Below are 20877 nucleotides of genomic sequence, written 5' to 3' on the forward strand. Positions count from 1 at the left end.
AGTCCAAGTTGCCTCAAGTGGAATTTAAAAAACCAGCCTGTCTCCTTTACCTGGGATCCCTTAGTGCAACTCGTGTCTTTTCTGAAAGAGAAAAGCAAGTTAACAGCAAGGAATAGCATCTGCACGGCATGGTGGCATTTAGTGGTGTCTTTAAGGGTCCATCCTTACAGATATAAAGGACTCTTCCAGTTACGGAATGTTCAGGAGGGTCCCTGCGACAGGCGAGTTGTGTCTCCAGGTGGCTGGGTCAGGCATGGGCTGTTGGAACGGGGACAGTGGAGGTGGCCCTGTGGCTAGTTACCATCCGCCTGAAACTAGTCCTCCCCTCGGATCTGCCTTTGTTTTACTTGTGTCTCCGGACAACCTCACTTCGTTCAGGTTGGTCAGGCTTGGGCAGGTGCATGCTTTGCCGTATGTGTCTGTTTCTCTTCGTTACCTGGGGGTGCCTTGAATAAAAGAACTTCATGACATACTGATTCTGGAACAAAACTGTTGCAAAAACGAACAAAAAAGCTGGCAAAGTCACTAGCCCACCTGCTCCTTCTCTTCTGGGTTCCCTAACAATGACTCAGGCGTCAGAGGTGATGCTGCACTAGGAAATGTTATTTTGTATAGTGTACAAGTAATTTATTAACTGTCTTTCTAAAGGTATGCTGCTTTTAAGATGCACTATGATTTTGGATTTAATCCTTGTGTTGCTTTCCCAAGGAAGTAAAAAAAAAGAAAAAAAAAAGGCTGGTGATTAGTATGTCAACTGCCACTTCTCCTTGAAAAGGAAGGCAGGAACCAGCAACAGGACTTGTATGAGGGGACTGCTAAAAGCCAGGTGGGCACACTGTGAAGTCCAGTGTTACCATCAAGAGGTCTAAACCTACACTTCCTCTTTTAATGCTTTATGATTGCCATTAAAGAAGAAGAAACAAAGGTGTGAAAATGAGTCGCCTTTTAAGAAACCACTGAATCCTGCCCCTTCGAGCTGATCCACATGCTATGTTGCGCATAATCCTCCCAAAATGTGTAAAAGCCTGCAAAGCTCTTTCGGAATGCTATCAGCTACCTAGTTCTATACATTATACCCCGTTTCAACTAGGAGCCGCTTCATACATGACTTCAGACTGTGCCACTAGTGCTTAGCAATGGTTGGAGGAGTTGCCGATCAACAAGGCAGCCAGAATCAAGGTTTGTCCTCAAATCACTGAATAGGCAAAGAAACATACTTCTTTTTTTTTTTTTTTTTTTAATAAAGCTGGGACTTCCCTGGCAGTCCAGTGGTTAAGACTCTGCACTGTCAATGCAGGGGGCACGGGTTCAATCTCTGGTCAGGGAACTAAGGTCCCACATGCCACACAGCGCAGCCAAAAGATTAAAAAAAAAAAAGAATAAAGCTGCTCACTGGACCATGAGTTGGTCTTTCGTCCCCAAGTTGAGGATCTTGCTGTAGGTTCAGTTCCTGGCGAGTCAGTCCTCAGATCAACGCCTGTGTGGAGCTGGCATTCGTGCGGGCAGTCTGTGTGCACGGGGGCATTGTGTTCAAGCTGTGTGTGCCGAATACAGCCCGAGCCATCTCCTGACCCCGGCATCAAAGACGGATGCTGTAGAATAGAATATATTTGTACACAAAACTGCGTGCAAATAGTCTTTGTACATAGAAAAGACCTATTGTGGCAGATGGAAGATAAATTATTCAACCGACGGTGCAAAAACATTTCTTGCAAAGAAAAGTGTATAGTATTTTCCTACACTCCACCCTGGGAGATAATATTTATATCACATGGATATCAGTGCATTTTCATTGTAATATGAAAAGGATGCTGCCATTTTGTGAAGAAAACCCACTTGGTTGCAGAGGCCCACTTTCATAGCTTTGATTGCCTGTGGTGACGTGGTGTGTGCATTGCACTCTCAAGCAATGGACAAACAGCTCTGACTTTCCTTTCCATTCCAGTGGACTGACCTCAGATAACACAGTGGCCTCCTTAGCCACAGAAGTGCACCCAGAGCCTTCATTTCAGGTAGACGCCCCTGCGGTGCCAAACGTTCCCGTGGGGACAGGAAAGAGTGAAGGGACTTGGACAAAAAGGGTTCTTCCTACAGTTTGATGCTAAGTCTTCTACCAAAACATGTCTGGAGACACAGGGGTGACCACATGAGTCCTAACAATGCATTTCGCACGTGTAAATGCTGGGATGCCCGTTCATGCGCCGAGGTAAAAGACCTGCTACTTCTAGTGAGTGATCGGGAAGCTTCCACAGGCGTGCAGGAGCTTCGGGCGCTGGTTAGACACGGTGAGCCATTCAAGGCAAACACCACCTTTGCTTGTGAGGCCTGAAGGGCCCGTGAGAATTTGTTCCAGAACCAGTCTGATGCAAGTGCACCTCTAATCTATGCCTTACAAACTCCAGAGGCCATATTCAAAACAGGGTCTTCTCAGTGTATGCAAGGGGCTGCAGCCCCTCTCCTCTTCCTCCCCAGGTCAAACAATACGGACAGTTTTCACACATATCTACCTGTATAACCCTCTGTACCTCTCATAACTGGTCAACGACTGTAACAGGTTACATCAGGTGTTTTTCTACATACTTTTTACACAGATTCTATGCGATTAACTTAATTCAATGCATCATTTTATTGTACTAGTTCTTAGGCTTGTCTTTATTTTCTAAGTGATTGTGGTTTTTCTTGTGGTTTTTAATTGTAAAAAAATGAAATGGCTGTTGATGCTTATTCTCTGTAACTAAGAATTTTTACCTTTTTGGGGAAAAAAAAAGCATTGCTATGAACTAATGAATTGAAACTTCATTTACTCATTGTAAATATACTATTGTGCAAAAAAAAAAAAAACTCACTCAATTGAATTGCTAGTGTTAACTGAATTTTGTCTAGACACCATTTCTGTTGATGAAATAAAGACATATCATTACACATTGTAAACTGATTTTCTCTGATCCCTATGTTAGAGATTACAGAGCTGGAGCCCTTAGGAACCCTTTCCTCCCAGAGAAGCCACGTCTCTTCCTCTTGTTTGGACCCTTATCTGCTACCTGATTAATCTGATTAGAAATCTTAAAAATGTGATAACGAATTCGATTCCTTAACTCCCAATTTTAAAAATCCCTAGTGCCGGGACATCCCTGGTGGTCCAGTGGTTAAGACTCCACGCTCCTAGTGCAAGGGGCATGGGTTCGATCCCTGGTTGGCGAACTAAGACCCCACATGCCACACGGCACGGCCAAAAACACCCCACAAAAATCCCTAGTGCCTATGAGAGTAAACAAAAGGCATTAAGCCCAGTTTCCTGGTTTTGATATTGTGTTATAGCTATGCAAAACGTCACCATTGGGGGAAGAATATTGTTTCTTAAGGGCGTGTGAATCTACAATTATCTGAAAATAATAGGCTTAACTGAAAATAAAAAGGTAATGAAAGTAAATGGGGAAGAGGAAAAACCAATGCCAAGATACAGTGAATTGCAGGGCAAGGATTTTAGAATTGTGATTAGGGTGTACATACATCTAAGCCAGAAAAGAATATTTGATCATTTGAGTCTTGGATTTTGATGTAAAGGGAAAACAAGATATTGGATGGTGGGCAGGCCAGACAACTTGAGTACGCGGGGCTCATAAGGGGTCTGGCCAAGCTGGCAGCGAGGCTGGATTCACGTGATGGCAGGAGAATGCAGTGCTGCCGGGATCTGAGCTTCCAGAAGTGCATGGCCTTACCCCACCTACCAGGTGGGAAAACTGAAATTACCAGTTGCTGAACTCCACTCCCTCCATGGGCTCCCCACTGAGGCGAGGGCTTCAGGGACCATATAACGGGATTAGCAAACGTGCACTGTTGTGAAACATCTGAGGTGTCAGAGGTAAAATAGAGTCCTTTGCCTGAAGACATGAAGTTTTTCAATCCATTCTAGGAAAACGGTATGTCATAGTCCCAAAGTTTTCTGTAGGAAAACCTGGTCATTTAGAACTGATGGTCATATGCACCTTCGACCCCAACATTTAGTGCTTGTGGCAGGAATGACAATTGTGGTTTGATACAGAACAAGGCCCTTATATCCTGCAGAAGGGAAGCATTCAAACACCACCCAGCCCCAAATGGGTGGCAGCCATTCTCTTTCCTACTTTGAATGTGCACCTTAGGTGTGACTTGTATCTACTTCCAGAGCACAGTGAGGAATCTCAGCCTGCCTACTCCCTGCCAGCAGGTCTGTTGTATGCTGTATGGAAAAAAATTTGAGCTCTTCTTTGAAATAGTTCTAGAACTTTCCACTCTTCTCCAACTCATCACCCTCGCCTCCTCAGGAGGCATCGGCAGGACCATACTCCACGTCTAACGCCAGCTTCTGATGGTGCCCAGAGTGGGATGGGCTTCCAATTCTCCCCACTGAGCACCTCTGCCTTCCTGGCATAAATGAATACGGTACTTCCTGGTATCAGAGAATCCAGGTCCAGAGATGTGGAGAAAGCCGCGCATCCCACATCACCTTATGAAATTTCCTTTCATTTGACTCAAGAGCATGATCCCTTCTGTCCCTACACCCACCCCTGGCTCCTACAGATACCAACATCTACTTCCTACTGGCTACTCTGTCAACCAGAAAGAGGCATGACTGGTTCTCCGTGGCTAGTTTTCACTCCCTCTCCTTGAAGACAAATGTACCCGAGGCAGTGACCCTCATCCTAAAGCAATGGACGGAAACCTTCAGAGACACAGCAACATTTACTAGAAGCATTACATTTTACACTGCATCCTTTTAACTTCTTTTTTTAACCTCTATTTGTGCTGTACAGTTGATGACCCTATAAAGGCTTTTGAGAGTGAAGGAAATTTAAATTACAAGAAAAGCTATGGGGGAGGTGGGGAACGCTGCCATAGAGGCTCTTGAAAGAGTCTCTCATAATAAACCTGCGGACAAGGCAGGACAAGACACCAGGGAATAAGGATCAGACTGGAGGGTTGCAAGTGATGGGTAACATCTGGCCTTTGGCATCTATACATAAACATGCATGCACTCAACCAACACTGGGCTACATACTGGGCATCCAAGATTTCAAAGGCACAGCCTTATCCTGAAAGCTTTCACAGGCTAGTCGGGTAGACAGATGTACAAACAAATCACTGTGCAGGGGGCTACTGATGGTCACAGACAAGAGAGAGGGCAGGGCTTCCTGGGAGGAGCATGGGCCTCAGAGCAACTAGAGCTGGGTTTGAGTTCCAGCTGCAAAACAGGCACTTCAGTTGGAATTTAGCTGTGGGGCAAGTCACTTGATCTCTCTGAGCCTTCTCTGATCTATCAAAGGAGGACAAACAACAACTTTACACAGTTGCACGTGGTACAGATCATGTGGCCTAAGCACCTGGAATATGGCATGCCCCTTAAAATGGCACCCATCTGGGCTTGGCCCCAGCATCGTTTTCACCCACCTGGTTTTCACAGGCTCTTCTACCAGTTCATTGTGGAAAAGATCACACTCCTCTTCACATCTCCACACCTCACTTCCTCCTCTGCAAATTGGAACAGAGAAGACTCAGGAGCCATTCATTCGGGCTAGAAGCACAGACCAGCACTGGGCTCTGTTCTGCAAAATCCTGGGCAGTTACCCAGGGTATTAGGGTTCTCCAGAGAGATGGAACCAATAGGAGATTTTATAGAGAGACAGATACAGATATAGATACAGGTTGATTGGTTGATTTGTTCGTATTGGCCCACACAATTATGGAGGCTAAGAAATTCCACAATCTACCTTTTGCAAGCTGGAGGCCCAGGAAAGCCGGTGGCATAGTTCTGAGAACTATAGAGCCAATGATATAAGTCCGAGTCCAAGGGAGAAGACTGATGTTCCAGCTGAAATAGAGAAAGCAAATTCACTCTTTTTCTACCTTTTTATACTATGCAGGCCCTCAACAGATTGGCTGCTGGTCACCCACAATGGGAAGGCAATCTGCTTTACTCATAGCGCAGCCAGGTTAGGGCACAGGAGGTAGGGAATGAATATGAGGCAGGAGTCAGCCCATGAAGTCTTTATGTGCCAGGCTAAGGAGTATGGATTTTATCTCAGCAGGATATAGATAATGCAGACCTTTGTGTCTTTGGAACAAAGTGATTCTCCCAATAACTTGAAGTCTTTGTTACAAGGTGTGTGGCCAGGGATAGGAGAGTGTGGCCACGGGACAGAGGACAGGGCTAAGTGGCTCCTTCCATGGGAATTGAGTCCACCTTTGTGATTCTCAGAACTCAGACCGTAATGACCAGCCAACCAGCCTCACCGATTGAATAGTGGACATCACACAGCCATCCATGCCTCTGTGCTCTATAAGAAGTGTTCAGTGCTTTTTTGATGCACCCCTCCTGGATGGCTCGGGACCACTGGGAGGGTGGGGAGGGTGAGGAAGTGGTGCCGGCTTCAGTCACTCCCCTGGAAGTTGGGAATGAGATTCCCCAGCACCTGCTGGCCCACAGTCATGGCATCACTACTGACGACGATCCCGGCAGAAGGATAAAGTCATGCGATGCGAGTGTTTGCCGGGGCTGTAATCAATATTTTATGTAATGGCATCTAGGGACGAACATCCAGCTGCTTCATCCCCAAGAAATGAGCTGATGAGAGGAAGAAAACAAAAAGCTTCCCTCCAGCCTCTGGTGTACAGACAGGAAGCGTGTTGAGCCCAGGCTGCAGGCAGAGCTCCCAGCCTGCTCTGGAACCACGTTCAAGGGTCCAAACTGCTGCTGCGGCAGAGCTGGCTACTGGCAGGGATGGTAGCACATCCCACTCCTCCTTCCCTCGGGTGGCGGCTCTTGCCCCTAGATTTTCTCTGATGGGGTAGAGTGCCTGCCTGGTGTATGGAGAGCACTGGACCGGCCTCAGGCAGCACGGCCAAGCGGAGCAGTGAGAGGCTGACCCCAGCGGTCAGGGAGCCCAGCTGGGAGCCCCCGATACACAGCCATTGCCTGATTCATGGTTCTGGAGGGGAGGGTTCTCAGAGTTCCTCCTGCAGTTTGAGCTGACAAACATACAACGTTCATCTCGCAGATGCCAGCTGCTCCTGAGTCTGTTTTTTCTGGTCCCAGGATGCATTATTTTTTCATAATGGATGAAAGTTCTAGAAGCATGTTCTGAAACAAAACAAAATAGACTCAAAGGGCTTGTAAAAGCCAGTCCTGCCTACCCACTTGAGACTCTTCGTGTGTCACAAATATCCCAAATCCAAACAAAAACCTCCTACAGAAGACAATCCCCCCACATCGCCCCAGAGATGAACGTGCATGTAAGAGGTTCTGTTCCCCAACAGCACTGCGGCAGAAGATCTGAATCCCACCTGCCATCTCCTCCTCATCATCCAGTTGTTGTTTTGTCCAAAATCCAGGTCTAATACTAAAAGGCCAACCTTTTCCAAAGCTCCATCTTTGTCCCCTCCACAATTAACCAGAATTTTTGACTTTGCAGTAATGTAGAATGGGAAAACTGATCCAAATGTGGATGTTCCATTTTGTAATAATCTCTCTTAAAAATATGCTACACTTAGGTTGCCTTGTGCCGGGAGAGCAGGAAGCAGCAATGGGATATGGGAGAAGGACTTGAGTCAGACAAGCTTGGGATAAAATTCCAGCCCATTCACTCACTCAGTAAATATTAATTCATGTCCCTGCTATGTCCCAAAGACTGTGCTTTACCACATCCTAATTGCATGACTTTGGACAAGTCATCTATTTCCTTATCCTTAAATGGGAATAATCACAGAGTCACAGTGAAGAAGCCCATGGCAGTGTCCAGACCACAATCAGGGACTCAGTAAAGTGGGAGTCTTTCCTCCTCTTCGGTAATTGATATATTATGTAAAGCTCCTCTGCCAAAAAGTTCAATAAATTATAACAATCAACTCTTCAAACACCCATCTCATAACCCCTGTTAATAATGTTGAGTCAAAAAAACCTTCCCAACTGAGGCAAAGAACCTAGAAGTCACAGAGATTTTAGATTTAATATAATATTAAAATTTTAAAGACACCATACACAGGGATAAGAAATAAACAGACTGAGAGAATATCTTTCAATACATATATAGACAAGGAGTTAATACAATATCATAAAAGAGTTCCTAGAAATCAGAAGAAAAACAAATAACAGAAAAACAGACAAGGATAATTCATGGTAGAAATACAGATGGCTAATAAACATATGAACAACCTTACTAGTAATCATGGAAATGTAAATTAAGACAAACATTTTAGAAATGTTTGGAAATGTTACGAAACATTTCTAGTTTGTCAAATTGGAGGTGGGGGGAGACAACGTCTGATATTGGCAAGCGTGGGGAAAGAGTGCTAATGCACTGGTAAAGAGGATCAATTGGTATAGCCCTTCCTGAGCAAAAATTGGCAGCAGCTATCAAAATGTACAATCTGCGTGCCCATTAAAACCAGTAATTCCACTTCTAGGTACCTATCAAAGATATATGTATGAAACATTCACTGCAACGTTGTCTGCAGTAGAAAAAACTTAGAACGGCTAAATGGCCATCAAGTATCTTATGGTTCATCAATTTCATGGAAAAGCATGAGGCATATAAAACCGAGGCATCTCCATGGGTGCTGATATGGAGAGTCCCTGAGACATATCATTAATTAAGTGAAAGCAAATTGCAGAGACATCTCTACAGCAGGATCACATTTATATTTTTGAAAAAAATAAAAAATATGTGTGGACATATATTTGTCCTCAAAGACAGATTGTGAATGCAGTGAGGAAGGTAGGGGAACACACCCCATTCTGTTCACAGTGATTGTCTTTGGTGAGGGAAGTGGGAATTGAGTCCAGGTGAGAGTGAGAGATGAACCCTCACATGGTCAGGTTCACATTTTACTCTTATGTTCTTTTACACTGCTTGAATGTCTTTCAATGAGCATGTACGACTTTAATTTGAAAAACAAGAAATAAGAAAAAGACTCTTCTTTCAAACGATTAATAGTGGTACCCCTGGTCTGAGCCACACTCCCCTCTCACCTGGACACTGTGCAAGCTTCCTAGCTGGTCTCCCTGACTGCATTCTTACCCATTGTCTTGGTCTATTCGGGCTATTATAAAAAAATACCATAGACTGGGTGGATTATAAAGAACAGAAATTTATTGCTCATATTTCTGGAGGCTGGGAATTCCAAGACAAATGCACTGGCAAATTCAGTGTCTGGTGAGAGCTCAGTTCCTGGTTCACAGACAGTCATCTTTTCACTGTGTCCTCACATGATGGATGCGAAAAGGAGCTCTCTGATGCCCCTTTTATAAGGGCACTAATCCCATTCATAAGGGCTCCACCCTCATGACCTAATCACCTCCAAAAGGCCCCACTTCCAAATACCATCACACTGGGGATTAAGGTTTCACATATGAATCTGGGGGGGACAAACATTCAGACCATGGCATCTCTACAAGAGACTCGTCAGAAACAGTGATTTTAAAAATATACGTAGCAGACCAACACCACTCCTGCACCATCCACCTCAAATTCCTTTCCATGGCCTATAACGCCTGACAGATCAGCCCTTGCCCATTCATTCCAACCTTGTTCCTAGCTCTCCCCTCCATGATCATGGCCCAAGAGTGCTCCCCAGGACCTTGGCACAGCTGGCACCATCAGCCATGCCAAGGTCCTGGGGTGGGTGGGGCACCACAGGCAGAGGGACCAGTAAGTGCAAAGGTCCTCAGCTCTGTGGAGCTACAGGAGAACACTCTTTGTTAGCACTTTAATGTCACAAGAGATTGGAAGAAGTCGCAGGGCAACCTTCTTCCTAATGCCAAAAGCTTCCTCCTCTACAGTGGTGGTTCTGAGCTCTGGTTGCACACTGGAATCACCTGGGAGTTTTAAAAAATAGTATTGGGGGCTTCCCTGGTGGTGCAGTGGTTAAGAATCTGCCTGTCAGTGCAGGGGACACGGCTTCGAGCCCTGGTCCAGGAAGATCCCACAGGCTGCAGAGCAACGAAGCCCGTGTGCCACAACTACTGAGCCTGCACTCTAGAGCCCGCAAGCCACGACCACTGAGCCCACGCACCGCATCTACTGAAGCCCTCATGCTCTAGAGCCCGTGCTCTGCAACAAGAGAAGCCATCGCAATGAGAAGCCCTCACACCACAACGAAGAGTAGCCCCCGCTTGCCGCAACTAGAGAGAAAGCCTGTGCGCAGCAACAAAGACCCAACGCAGCCAAAAATAATAAATAAATTTAAAAAATAGTATTGGTGCTCAGGCTCTATCTGCAGAGATTCTTATTGGGGCATTTTTCAAAGCTTCCCTGGTGATTTAAAGTAGAATTGGGCATGAGGATTACTACTCCACAGCATCTCTGACAGGTGAAGGCATTCAACGAGGAGGAAAGTCTTCATCACAGAGGGTAGCATGGGTTCCTAAAACTCAACCAGCATTCTTCCCCACGCTCACTCGGCCAGACTAAAAGTCTGCTCTCCATGCCCAATTAAGCCTTTCCACAAAGGACCAACCTTGACAGAAACTTATTTAGTAATCAACAAGCTTAGACTTGAAAAAATTGCGGTGTTTGGGTGATGGCAAGGGAAATGTCTTGGAGTATAAATCACGGCTCTTCCAGGTGGTTTTTCTGACCTATAATCGTGTGGATTTCTTTTGCAGGACAGTTCTCTCTAAGGGGAACAAGTGGCAAAGCAACTGTGGTACCTACCAGAAGTCGTTTCATTCTGAAACACCAACTGCTGCCATCAGAATACATCTGATTGAGCCCTAAAAATTTGGCCCTCTGGGACCTGATACAGTGTAAGAAGCTGTTTACAGTTCTTATATTGAAAGTGGATGCTAACAATCCTTTGCCTGCTGCACTAGTTTCCAATGAAAGATCCCTCTGTTTGCAGTAAGTACGATGTGTCAGCTACAGTGCTCTGGAGCTGACGGCTGTGGCCTCAATCCCCAAGACTTCCACCATTTGGGGAGTGAAGTGGCCTGTCAACCCCCTAAGAGGCTTGGGGGAAAGTGACCATAAGTAGGAAATCTCTGTGGCCAAAGGCATTATTTATAATTCCTAGAAACATAAACAGGGAAGAAAGAGGAAGATGAAAAAAGAAAGAGGGCCTGTCACCTTCGTCATCTTTTCTCTCCTCAGCAAGGCTGGTCTCTCCCAAAAGATAATCTGAGATTAAGAAAATCTGCTTCAACTAAACACTGCTTTTTCTTCCTCAGTTTTCTGTTAATACAAAGGCTCCTCTCACATGGAGTGAGGTACAGGAGAGAGAAAATGATGAAAATTGTCATGCTGACTTCACAAATGCAGATAAGAAGCAGAGGCCACTAGCAAGGTTACTCTAAAATGGTGGATCTCAGGAGTTCCCTGGTGGTCCAGTGGTTAGGACTTGGCACTTTCACTGCTGTGGCCCAGGTTCAATCTCTGGTCAGGGAACTATGATTCTGCAAGATGCAGGACATGTCCAAAAAGTAAAAAAATTAAAAAATAAAAAAATAAAATAAAATAGTGGATCTCAACCCTGGCTGTACATTACAATCACCATGGGAATTTTAAAAATACCAATCCTCCATCCTATCTCCAGAGATTCTAGTTTGATTGGAAGTGGATGGGTCCTGGGCATGGAGATTTTTTTAAAGCTCCAGATGACTCTAACTCAAGCTAGAGTTGAGAACCCTGCTATAGTTTGGCATAGGGTTCCAAGCAGCCATACAGTAATCCTACACGTAATCTCCTGAGAAGACAGCTGGTCACTGACAAGAAATGAGTATAAGTTTGAAAAAAAGCATTTTAGGAAAAATCTAGGTATGATGATTCCTCCTCAAGGTATGGCGTTAGCGCAGTAACAAAATATCTCATGGGAGATATGAATCTAGGGTAGAAGGGTTCAATCATTATTAACACAAAGAATGAAGCAAAGGGAAAAGCAAGGTTGTGAGTTCAACCAAGTGAACTCAACTGGGAAGTTCCCCTATTAACTTGGGGGATTTTTCTTTTTAATGGAAAAAAGTTGTTAGGAGCAGTACGTAAAACATATGTCATTCTCTCTCTCTCTTTTTTTTTTTTCAGAATTAAGAAGAATCCACAGTAAATATCCATTATGTCTTACAATGGCCAGGGAATGTTTATTCCACAGTGGCTTTTCAGAGGACAGAATTATCAATACAATATTGATCGTCGTCTTTGTGAAATATATCAACAAATATTTGTATGTGACTTTTAAATGCCAGAGCTGTTAAAACAATGGAGCACACCCTCCTTCCTCAGTGAGACAAGGGCAACTCAAGGTTACAAATGATCCCTCCTCTGATCCATTTTCCACACTCTGATACAAAGAGCTGTCTAAAGTGCCACTCTGATCCAGTCACTCCTCTGCTGCACATCCTCTATGGGTTCTCCACTGCCTCCCTGCAAGGCCTCCATATGCCCGCTTCTCCAGCTTTCCCTCTCTCTGAAGCCCTCCTACTACTCTGTGCTCCAGACACACGTGGCTCCCCAGAGAGCCCTGCTATGTCACACCTCTCAGCCTTTGTCTGTGTTCTCCTTGTACTGGGACAGCCTCCTTCTATGCACCCCAGTCCTCCCAGGTCTGGAGAAACTCACCACATCTTTCAAGACTCAGTTCAAAAGGAGCTTCAACTATAAAGCTTTCCCTGACCCATCCAGAAAGAATTGACTTCTCCCTCCTTTGGCCACCACTCCCTCTAACATGGCACCTTACACTTGATCATTTATACGTTTACCTAATTTCCCATCCAGACTCTGAGCCCTTTGATGGTACACATGATATTTTATTCATTTATATACCCAGCACTTATAAGACTAATTGATATAAAGTTTTCAATAAGTTTATTTTACGAATTAAATTCAACTGAATGTGTTAAATGAATGAATTTAACTCTCCATAAATTAACCTCTCTCTCCTCGTTTCCCTCTCTCTCAACACACACATATATACACAAAGGAGGAGGAAACAGAAGGCTAAGAAGGAACCAAAGTGGAACACCTCTTGTGAAATTCCATGATCAGTCAGGCTGTCTGTCTTTACTTACCATTGATGTTCTGTGCCCAGTGGCTGAAGGCAGAAGTGAGGGGCTGTTTTCCCGGTGCGGAAAGCCCAGGCAAGAGCTATTTTGAGAACTGGAGCTTATTGAGTCACTGTACAGCTGTCCCATTTCAGACAGCAATCTGGACGGAAAGCTGGCCTTGCGACTGCCCGTGCAAGATCTGTCTGTCTGGACTCTGCTCTCTCTCATGCTGCCATCACTGTGTCTGCAGTGACTGTGTAGATCTGTGAGAGGCTCCCCTGAGGGTTGCAGGTCCTGGGATTGCTCCCAGGGTCCTGTTGTACGTGATGGACAATGTCTAGGAGCCATCATTGTACCCAGCCAGGACTGGGGCGTTGTAGTCTGCAAGCCAAAGGAAGAACGGTCTGGTTGCTGTCCCGAGTGCTGAATTCTAGCACCATCGTCCCAGGGACACGGGCTGTGGACATGGAGCTGTCCTCTGTGCTGATCCCCCTCAGCCCAGTCTTTCTTACTACAGCAAGGGTCTACCTCAAGTTGCCCGGGCTGTGGGATTTGCCACATGGTTTTAGAATTCGGCACGTTGACTCGGAAGACTTGCTGTTGATTGCTGGCTTGAAGTAGAGAGACTCCTTCAGGGAAGGGAGAGCAATTCATAAACTGCTGGGCCACGGAATATTTTTTCAGATGAAATGGAGGTCCCCTTTCGTCCTCAATGCCCTCACTGCTGGATTTGTCATAAAGTGCCCTCATGATTTTCCTGACCCCCAGATGAAATATTTCCAGTACGTTGAGGAACAAAGAGATGGCTGCAATGCTGTGCATAAAGAGCATGAAAATGGTCTTCTCTGTGGGCCTGGACACAAAGCAATCCACTGCATTGGGGCAAGGAGGTTGAGTACACTTGTAAAGGGGATGCATTTGAAACCCATAGAGAATATACTGGCCTATCATGAACCCTACTTCCAGCACAGATCTGGTCAAGATGTGTAAGACGTAAGTACGCAGAAGACATCCTTTCAGAGGGACTTTTGGGATCTCCTTCTGCTCCTCCAACTTCCTCAGTTCTCTATCTATGTTTTGCTGCTCCTCCAATTCAAGCTCTGGATTCTCCATCTGGGCTCTAAGCTGTGACTCTTTCCTCTGCCTCTCCTTTTCAAAGGCCCTGAGGCTATAAAGTGCATGGCCCATATATACCAGAGAGGGAGAAGACACAAAGATGATCTGTAAAACCCAGAACCTGATCAAAGAGATAGGGAAAGCATCATCGTAACAGACAGTGTTGCAACCTGGCTGCTGGGTGTTGCAGGCAAATGCTGACTGTTCATCATCCCAGACATCTTCAGCAGCTACACCAAGTATCAGCATCCGGAAAACGAAGAGGATGGTCAGCCAGATTTTCCCCACCATGGTTGAGTGGGAGTGAACTTCCTCTAGGATGCCACCCAATAAATTCCAATCCCCCATGGTAAGGGACTAATGTCTGAAATATACAGAAAACACTGAGGTTAATAGCATCCATGGATGTAATATATAAAGACAACGAGCTCCTCAATACAGCAGGTCCTCTCTTCGTGTCCACAAAACTACAAAGGATTTTCCAGCTCTACTATTTATGGCCTGTGCTTGCTGAAACAGGGTATTTCTAAGGAATATGTTTTGGGAAAAACACTAACGACCCTCCCCAATCTGACCCAATTCCCTTCCTGTCCTCTTCTCTCCTACACAAAGTTGACTGTCATTCTGGTATACTCATTGGCCATCATATTTGTACAATGCATTCCATTCCACAATTTTGCTCATTTTTCTAACATATGAGAAGCCGTATTTACCATACATCCTACATGATCTTAAATAAGTCTCAACTCCTCCAGGAAGTTTTCCCCAGCCATCCCAAGTCAGAGTGGTTTTTCCCATTCCTAAATTCACACAACACTAGTGCTTAGACCACTCACTTGGTACTGTGCCCCAAAGTAGTTTTGTGATAGTTGTCTTATGTTACCTTTCCTGAAAAGGTACTCTTTTTGCACATAGGGACACTTTCTATTTCATTTTGGTCTGGCACACTAAGGTATCAATAAATAATAGTGGATTGAATTGTCTTTTCTTTTTAAAACTCAGTTCCTTGACTCTATCACTGGAAAAATCATCAACAGAAAAACAAAATAGATCCTCATTATGTATCATCGATGGCTCCCACCGCAAGACTGAAAGTGCAAGTAAAGACAACAGAACTCAGCCAAATAAACCCTCAGGACCTGGCACAGGGTGGCAGCAACGATTAAGCAGGCTCAGACACAGTACCAGCAATGACATGTGATGACATCTACAAAGCCACATCTTGAACAGCAGGTTTTCACAGAAGCTCTGCTGACTTAGAAGAAAGGTGGGTGGTGGTGGTGGTGGGATGAACTGGGAGATTGGGATTGACATGTATACACTAATATGTATAAAATAGGTAACAAATAAGGACCTGCTGTATAAAAAATAAGTAAAATTCAAATCAAACAAAAACAAACAAAAAAAAACCCAAGAAAAGTAAATATAAACTGCTTCTCTAGCAAGCTTGGGTGCTGGGAAAGAATCAAGGCATAGCTGATATGAATAGGTTACTCGGTTTACCCTGAAAAAAACAAACGTTTTTCAAGGTTCAATGAGGTTAAAATATTTGAGAGCTTAAAGGCTTCTAAGATGTGGAAGACTTCCACGTATGAAAGACATAGAAAAAAAACAGGATAAGTGTTATTAAGTTAAAACAGATAATGAAACAATTCTCTCCTACCACAATTCATTCATTCAACAATGTTTACTAAAATGTTACTATCACATAGGCATTGTGCTAGATGCCAGGGAATTCAACAATGAAGATATACCTGGTCCAGCCCTCACAGTACTTAGTCACCAAGGATGCCCAGTAACGTATAAAATGGACAGTGAAAAAAAAACAAATGAATATCAACTCAAAAATACAAGAGAAAAAAACATGGAACTGTTATATTTTCCCTATTTATCTCCAAACACAAAAATAAATTCCAGATGGAATACAAGTATTAAATGTAAAAACTAAACTATAAAAGTGTTAAAGTAAAATGTAAAAACATATTTTATAATCTTGAAGTAGAAGGCGGCTTTTTAAGCCAACTAATGCCAGAAATTATAATCGGAAAAAACTTACAGATTTTACCCAACAAAACTGAATGGCAAAAGTGGAGATGTCCAGAAGGCAACAACAACAAAAGTTGCAAATTAGAGATAAATAAGCATTTGTGAATAATCATTGAATAGGTAGAGACCACTTAGGGACAAGAAGAAAAAGTAAGCCAATGACAAAACCTTGAAAAATAGCACAGGGAAAAAAAGTCTACAGGTGAAAATGAGAAATGGCCAAAGAGAAAGAGGGGGAAAACCATTAAGGGCAATGTCACCGAAACCAAAGCAGGACAGTTTCAAGAAGAGAATAGCTGACAATGCTAAATACACATACCGCTATTTAAATAAATAAATTTAATGGTGGGATATACCATGCTCAGGGATTAGAAAACTCAAAATTTATAAAGACAACAATTCTCCCCAAATTAATTCATCCACAGACCACTGAGTAAAATAAAATCCTATAAATATACATATATGTGTATGCATATGTATAGGAAATGTATGTGTATGTGGCTATAGAAGTATGGAGAAAAAATACAGAAGGGCACACACGAGGAAGTTCATACAGGTTACTGGAGGTCTGTAGGAGAACATGAGGGTGGAAGGGGGAGCTTAAAGGGAGAGGCAAAAAAGAAAAAGGAAAAAGACTCTTCCAAGAAAGCATGACTGATTTTTATCTAATATATACATTTATGTAAATTTATAGCCGTATGTACATACATATGTATAAACAATATTTTAAATAAAAATTTTAAAGTAGTAGGTACCTGTCAGAGTTTGGAAGAGGTATTAAGGAGGCTTTTTTTACTCTATATACTTGTGAATTGTCATTCAAAAATTTAAAATGTAGTCATATCTAGCACATGCAAATAAAAAATTAGATTTAAAAATGGTGGACCTCTGCCTCATTAACAGAAGCAATAATTTACTAAGCTCTATCCTCTCTTAAAGAGTTTAGGTCCTTTCCCATAATTATTCCTTTAAAATTGGCCATTATTCTTTATTTAAAAAAAGAACTCCTTTAGCACTTAAAAAAAAGCTAGAGCTTCTATTTTCTGTAAAAAAACCCAAGGTGAAAAAGCTAGCTCATTTTATCAACTTATTCTCCGTTTAGAAATCCTAAACTATTCAATGCTTCTTTTTGCCACTCTCGCTTTAGAACTAGGAAATTATAATTTTTAAATAGCAAGAAAAGGAACACTGAAAAACAGAAATACATGAAACAGAAATACAATCATGCATATTAGCATACAAGAGCAAGATCCTTTAGACAAGCATTCCTATGTTTCCTAAAAATAACTGTTTTTTACTATTAAATAACTACAGGTCCAAGAAATATTCTTGAATTTTCTTTTATTATCAAATACTAATTTAGCATCTCCTGTGCAAAAAGTCAGTGCTCCCTTCCTGAATTTTATTTCAATTATTATCTTTGTATCCCCGCAGGGATTTCTGTATTTCTCATAAACAAGAGATACCATATATTCACAACTTACCTTAGGAGTGGATAAAAAATTAATGACTGGGCTCAAAGAACCTTCAAGGAGGACCATGTGTGGCTAATTAGTGGAAATACTGCTGGTTGCAGATGTAAAGGCTCTGACCCACTGGCTGTGGGGACCAATGCAGAATAATCTCAGTAATTTAGATCAATGGAGTCTAACCTAGTCCTCCCCTGAGGTCAAGATGTCCTTTGGTGCTTTTTAATTCTCTTGCCATATTTTTTTCTAATTGGCACGAAGCTGGAGCCCCTCCTAGTATATCATATTTGGAAATGAAAGGTGAAACAAATGAGAATTTTCCTTTTTCGTTTGTGGATGATAATGGTGATTTGAGTTTGGGTGCATTTCTTTCAGTCAATTGATTGCTCTGGGAATTGATGTCGCAGATCAATGGGTCACGTCCAATTTCATCAACAGCTGCCTGGGTTGAGTCTGGCCTCACCAAATGGGAACAAATAATAACAGAGTGACAGTCAAACCCAAAGTGCTCTTGCAAATCATGCCAGGCTGAAAGGAGAAATAGCTCAAAAAGAAATTAAGCATTTTCAGACCACCAAGAGGGGGCTGTGCCTGTCTGTAGGTTATGTGTTCTAGCAATATTCTATTAGGCTGAAACAGGCAGCTCAGGAAAATTTTCTTTTCCAGTAGAGAATGTGAGAACCTTAGAAACCTAGATCAAATTTTTGTAAAGTGTTTTAATTCAGAGAGGTCAAATGATTTGCCCAATGCAGACAGAGACCAGATCTCCTAACTCCCAGCCTTGTAGCATCTTACATTAGTCACATCTCAAGTACACTATCTAACTGCCACCTTAGAGGAGTTGACAGCAAGGGTGTCCCTAGAACACAGCTCCGAGGCACATTTCTAAACCTGCTCTTTTCCATATAAAATATAGAAAGTGCATAAAGTTACTGACACTTCATAAGTATCATCTGCCTATTCTATTTTCATATATTTAATTTTAAGAAATGGATGATAATGAAAGGTAGACAGGTAAAGAGGTTAAATTTCCACTACCCCAGCACACTAGCCTCAAATACAAACTGTCAGAATTAAGTAGAGGTGAAAACACACGATGTATTAATATGTGTATCTGTGTAGTATTGGGTACATTGTCCAAGAAAGCCCTTGACACTTAATCCTAAAAGTCAGCTGCAAAGTAATTAATACCTTTAATGCATTTTACCAGAGCCAAAACATTAAAATCATACATTTATGCAAAGAACAACTCAGAAGCGTACGTAGAATAACCCCTAATATTAGTTGACTCAAGGAAAGGTAACCCAGTGACTGGAGAAGAGGTGACATGGATACTTTTATATGGTTCACTGAACAGTGAATGTATTACCTATTCAAGAAAATAAATGTGTAAACTAGAAAATAAATAATAAATGGAACCATATATCTGATTTTTTAAAGTCTTCAGCAGGTGAATCGATCTTACCACTTCACTCTTGAAGACTTTTAGCAAGTAGGTGAATATCTTTAAGACAGAGGCACACAGTGGGCAACTCTCCATAACCTCACAGTAATAATTGGAAGTTATTAATGAGGTAAGAAATATTAGCACTACACAGCTGTGGGAAAGACACCCACTGCCTCATTCCAACCGGCCCGAAGGCTGAGCAAAACTCAGCACACTCAAGGCTGAGAACCACTTCCATAGACAAGTTTTTTTTTTTAAGTTCCTACTTTTACTCTCACCGAAAGTTATGCTGAATCTATGGAGTCACTAGGAGACCCAAAACACACTCAGAGAAACAGAAGGGAACAGAAAGCCTAGAGAGAATAAATGTCTCAGGATAGAGAAAGATGCACACAGGGTGAGAGCTTCACTAGCCACTGCCTTTAGGCTAGTCAATGGTGCCCGTATTCACCATGCCACCTTGTTCACACCAAGTGTTATAAACTCCTATGGGCAGAAGCGGAAACCAAAAACTTCGTGACTTGCTTTATTGCAATATTTGCCTTATTGCAGTGGTCTGGAACCAAACCTGCAGTATGGCTGAGGTCAGCCTGTACACACTTTACCAAGGTATCTGATCACTCACCCCTAGTTCTTGAAATATTTCCTGCACTTGTTTTTTGTTGAGTATTCTCTCCAAAAATGTTTACAGTGCGGATCTTTGAGTGATGAATATTAATGTTTTTTATTAAACCCTCACATCTGAATAACAATTTAAATGGATATAAAATTTTAGGTCCAGTACCTTAAAAATACTGTTTCCTCACAGCCAGCATTGCTCTTCTGAAGAGAAAGGTCAATATGATTCTTGTTCCTTTATACAAGGATTGACTGTTTAAAAGCCTTTAGATTTTTCTCATTATCCTAGATACTCCTAATTTCAGTATGTGTCTAGATGTGGGTACTGTCTTCTTTCTTGTTTGGCACTCTATGGCCCTCTCAATCTTCAAATTTTTTCTTCTTCTGACCTCATTTGTTACTTGAATGGTGGCACATCTATTTCTGTCCTTCATCCCACTTCCATCTGCATTTATTTTCTATTTATCCTTTTTTTGCTGCCTTCTGGAAGAGTTTCTCAATCCAACTTTTCAACTCACTAATTCATGCATCAGCTGTAGCCACTCTATTTTCATTCCATTTTATTACATTTATTTTAAATATTATATTTTTAATATTTCTACGTGGTTAGTTCTGATTCTTGTACCACACTGCCAAAATCTTCTTTTTCCTTTTAGCGTTTATTGGCTTTATCTTCGATTGTTATGGTCTTATGTAATCCTGTTTATTTTCTTTTAAACCAGTGGTATCTCTTAGTTGCTACTTTACTTTGGCTCATGAACTCATTCACCTGGTGGTAAGGGTTCTGAGTGATAGAATGCACTGGGGAAGGGCTGAGGGCCAGCCCTCTAGGCAGCCCCAGCACTACAAAACCGCGGTTCATTATTTCAGTTTGTTATCTACCAAGTAATCCTTCAGGTCACAGCTTCTCCTGCAGATACTGGACACTGTGGGAGAAATGGCAATTTCCTCAAGTCACTTCATAGAGTCCAAAGCCTAGATTGTAACCCATCAGTACCACCAGTCTGAAGGGGGGAGGGATGAATAAATAATGCATAGCTAGTTGATCCTTACCTGTTTTTCCCAGATCTTCACCCCAAAGGAGTTTTTGTGCTGCCCTGATTTTGTCTGTGAGGACAGCTGCAGCACTGTTCACTGTACCATTACCTGCTGTGAAAAAGCAGGCAAAGGCA

General features: G+C 42.7%; 1 protein-coding gene across 6 annotated transcripts; it reads right to left on the minus strand.

Moving 5' to 3' along the window:
- Nucleotides 1-7: 7 nt before the first annotated feature.
- GJA10 (gap junction protein alpha 10) lies at nt 8-20818 on the minus strand. Of its 6 annotated transcripts, XM_082633623.1 has the most exons (6): nt 17824-18296; nt 13034-14489; nt 6271-7117; nt 5748-5848; nt 5428-5508; nt 1370-1592 (listed from the first exon to the last, which is right to left on the minus strand). In XM_082633623.1, the coding sequence occupies exons 2-3, from the start codon at nt 14471-14473 to the stop codon at nt 7079-7081; spliced, it is 1479 nt and encodes a 492-aa protein (XP_082489749.1). In that variant the 5' UTR covers nt 14474-14489; nt 17824-18296; the 3' UTR covers nt 1370-1592; nt 5428-5508; nt 5748-5848; nt 6271-7078. The 6 variants fall into 6 exon arrangements, with proteins under 6 accessions (XP_082489751.1, XP_082489749.1, XP_082489750.1 ...); XM_082633625.1 differs by lacking the exon at nt 1370-1592 and adding an exon at nt 8-81 and having other exon boundaries at nt 5748-7117; XM_082633624.1 differs by lacking the exon at nt 17824-18296 and adding an exon at nt 20759-20818 and having other exon boundaries at nt 5748-7117.
- Nucleotides 20819-20877: the final 59 nt, after the last annotated feature.

Source organism: Mesoplodon mirus (assembly GCF_964341445.2).
Source record: "Mesoplodon mirus genome assembly, chromosome: 10".
NCBI classification, from domain to species: domain Eukaryota; kingdom Metazoa; phylum Chordata; class Mammalia; order Artiodactyla; family Ziphiidae; genus Mesoplodon; species Mesoplodon mirus.

Coding starts and splice junctions, on each gene's coding strand:
- GJA10 (XM_082633625.1), bottom strand. CDS start 14,473: ATGGGGGATTGGAATTTATTGGGTGGCATCCTAGAGGAAGTTCACTCC. Junction 7,118..13,033: donor CTGGGCACAGAACATCAATG/GTAAGTAAAGAC, acceptor GTTTTGTTTCAG/AACATGCTTCTAGAACTTTC.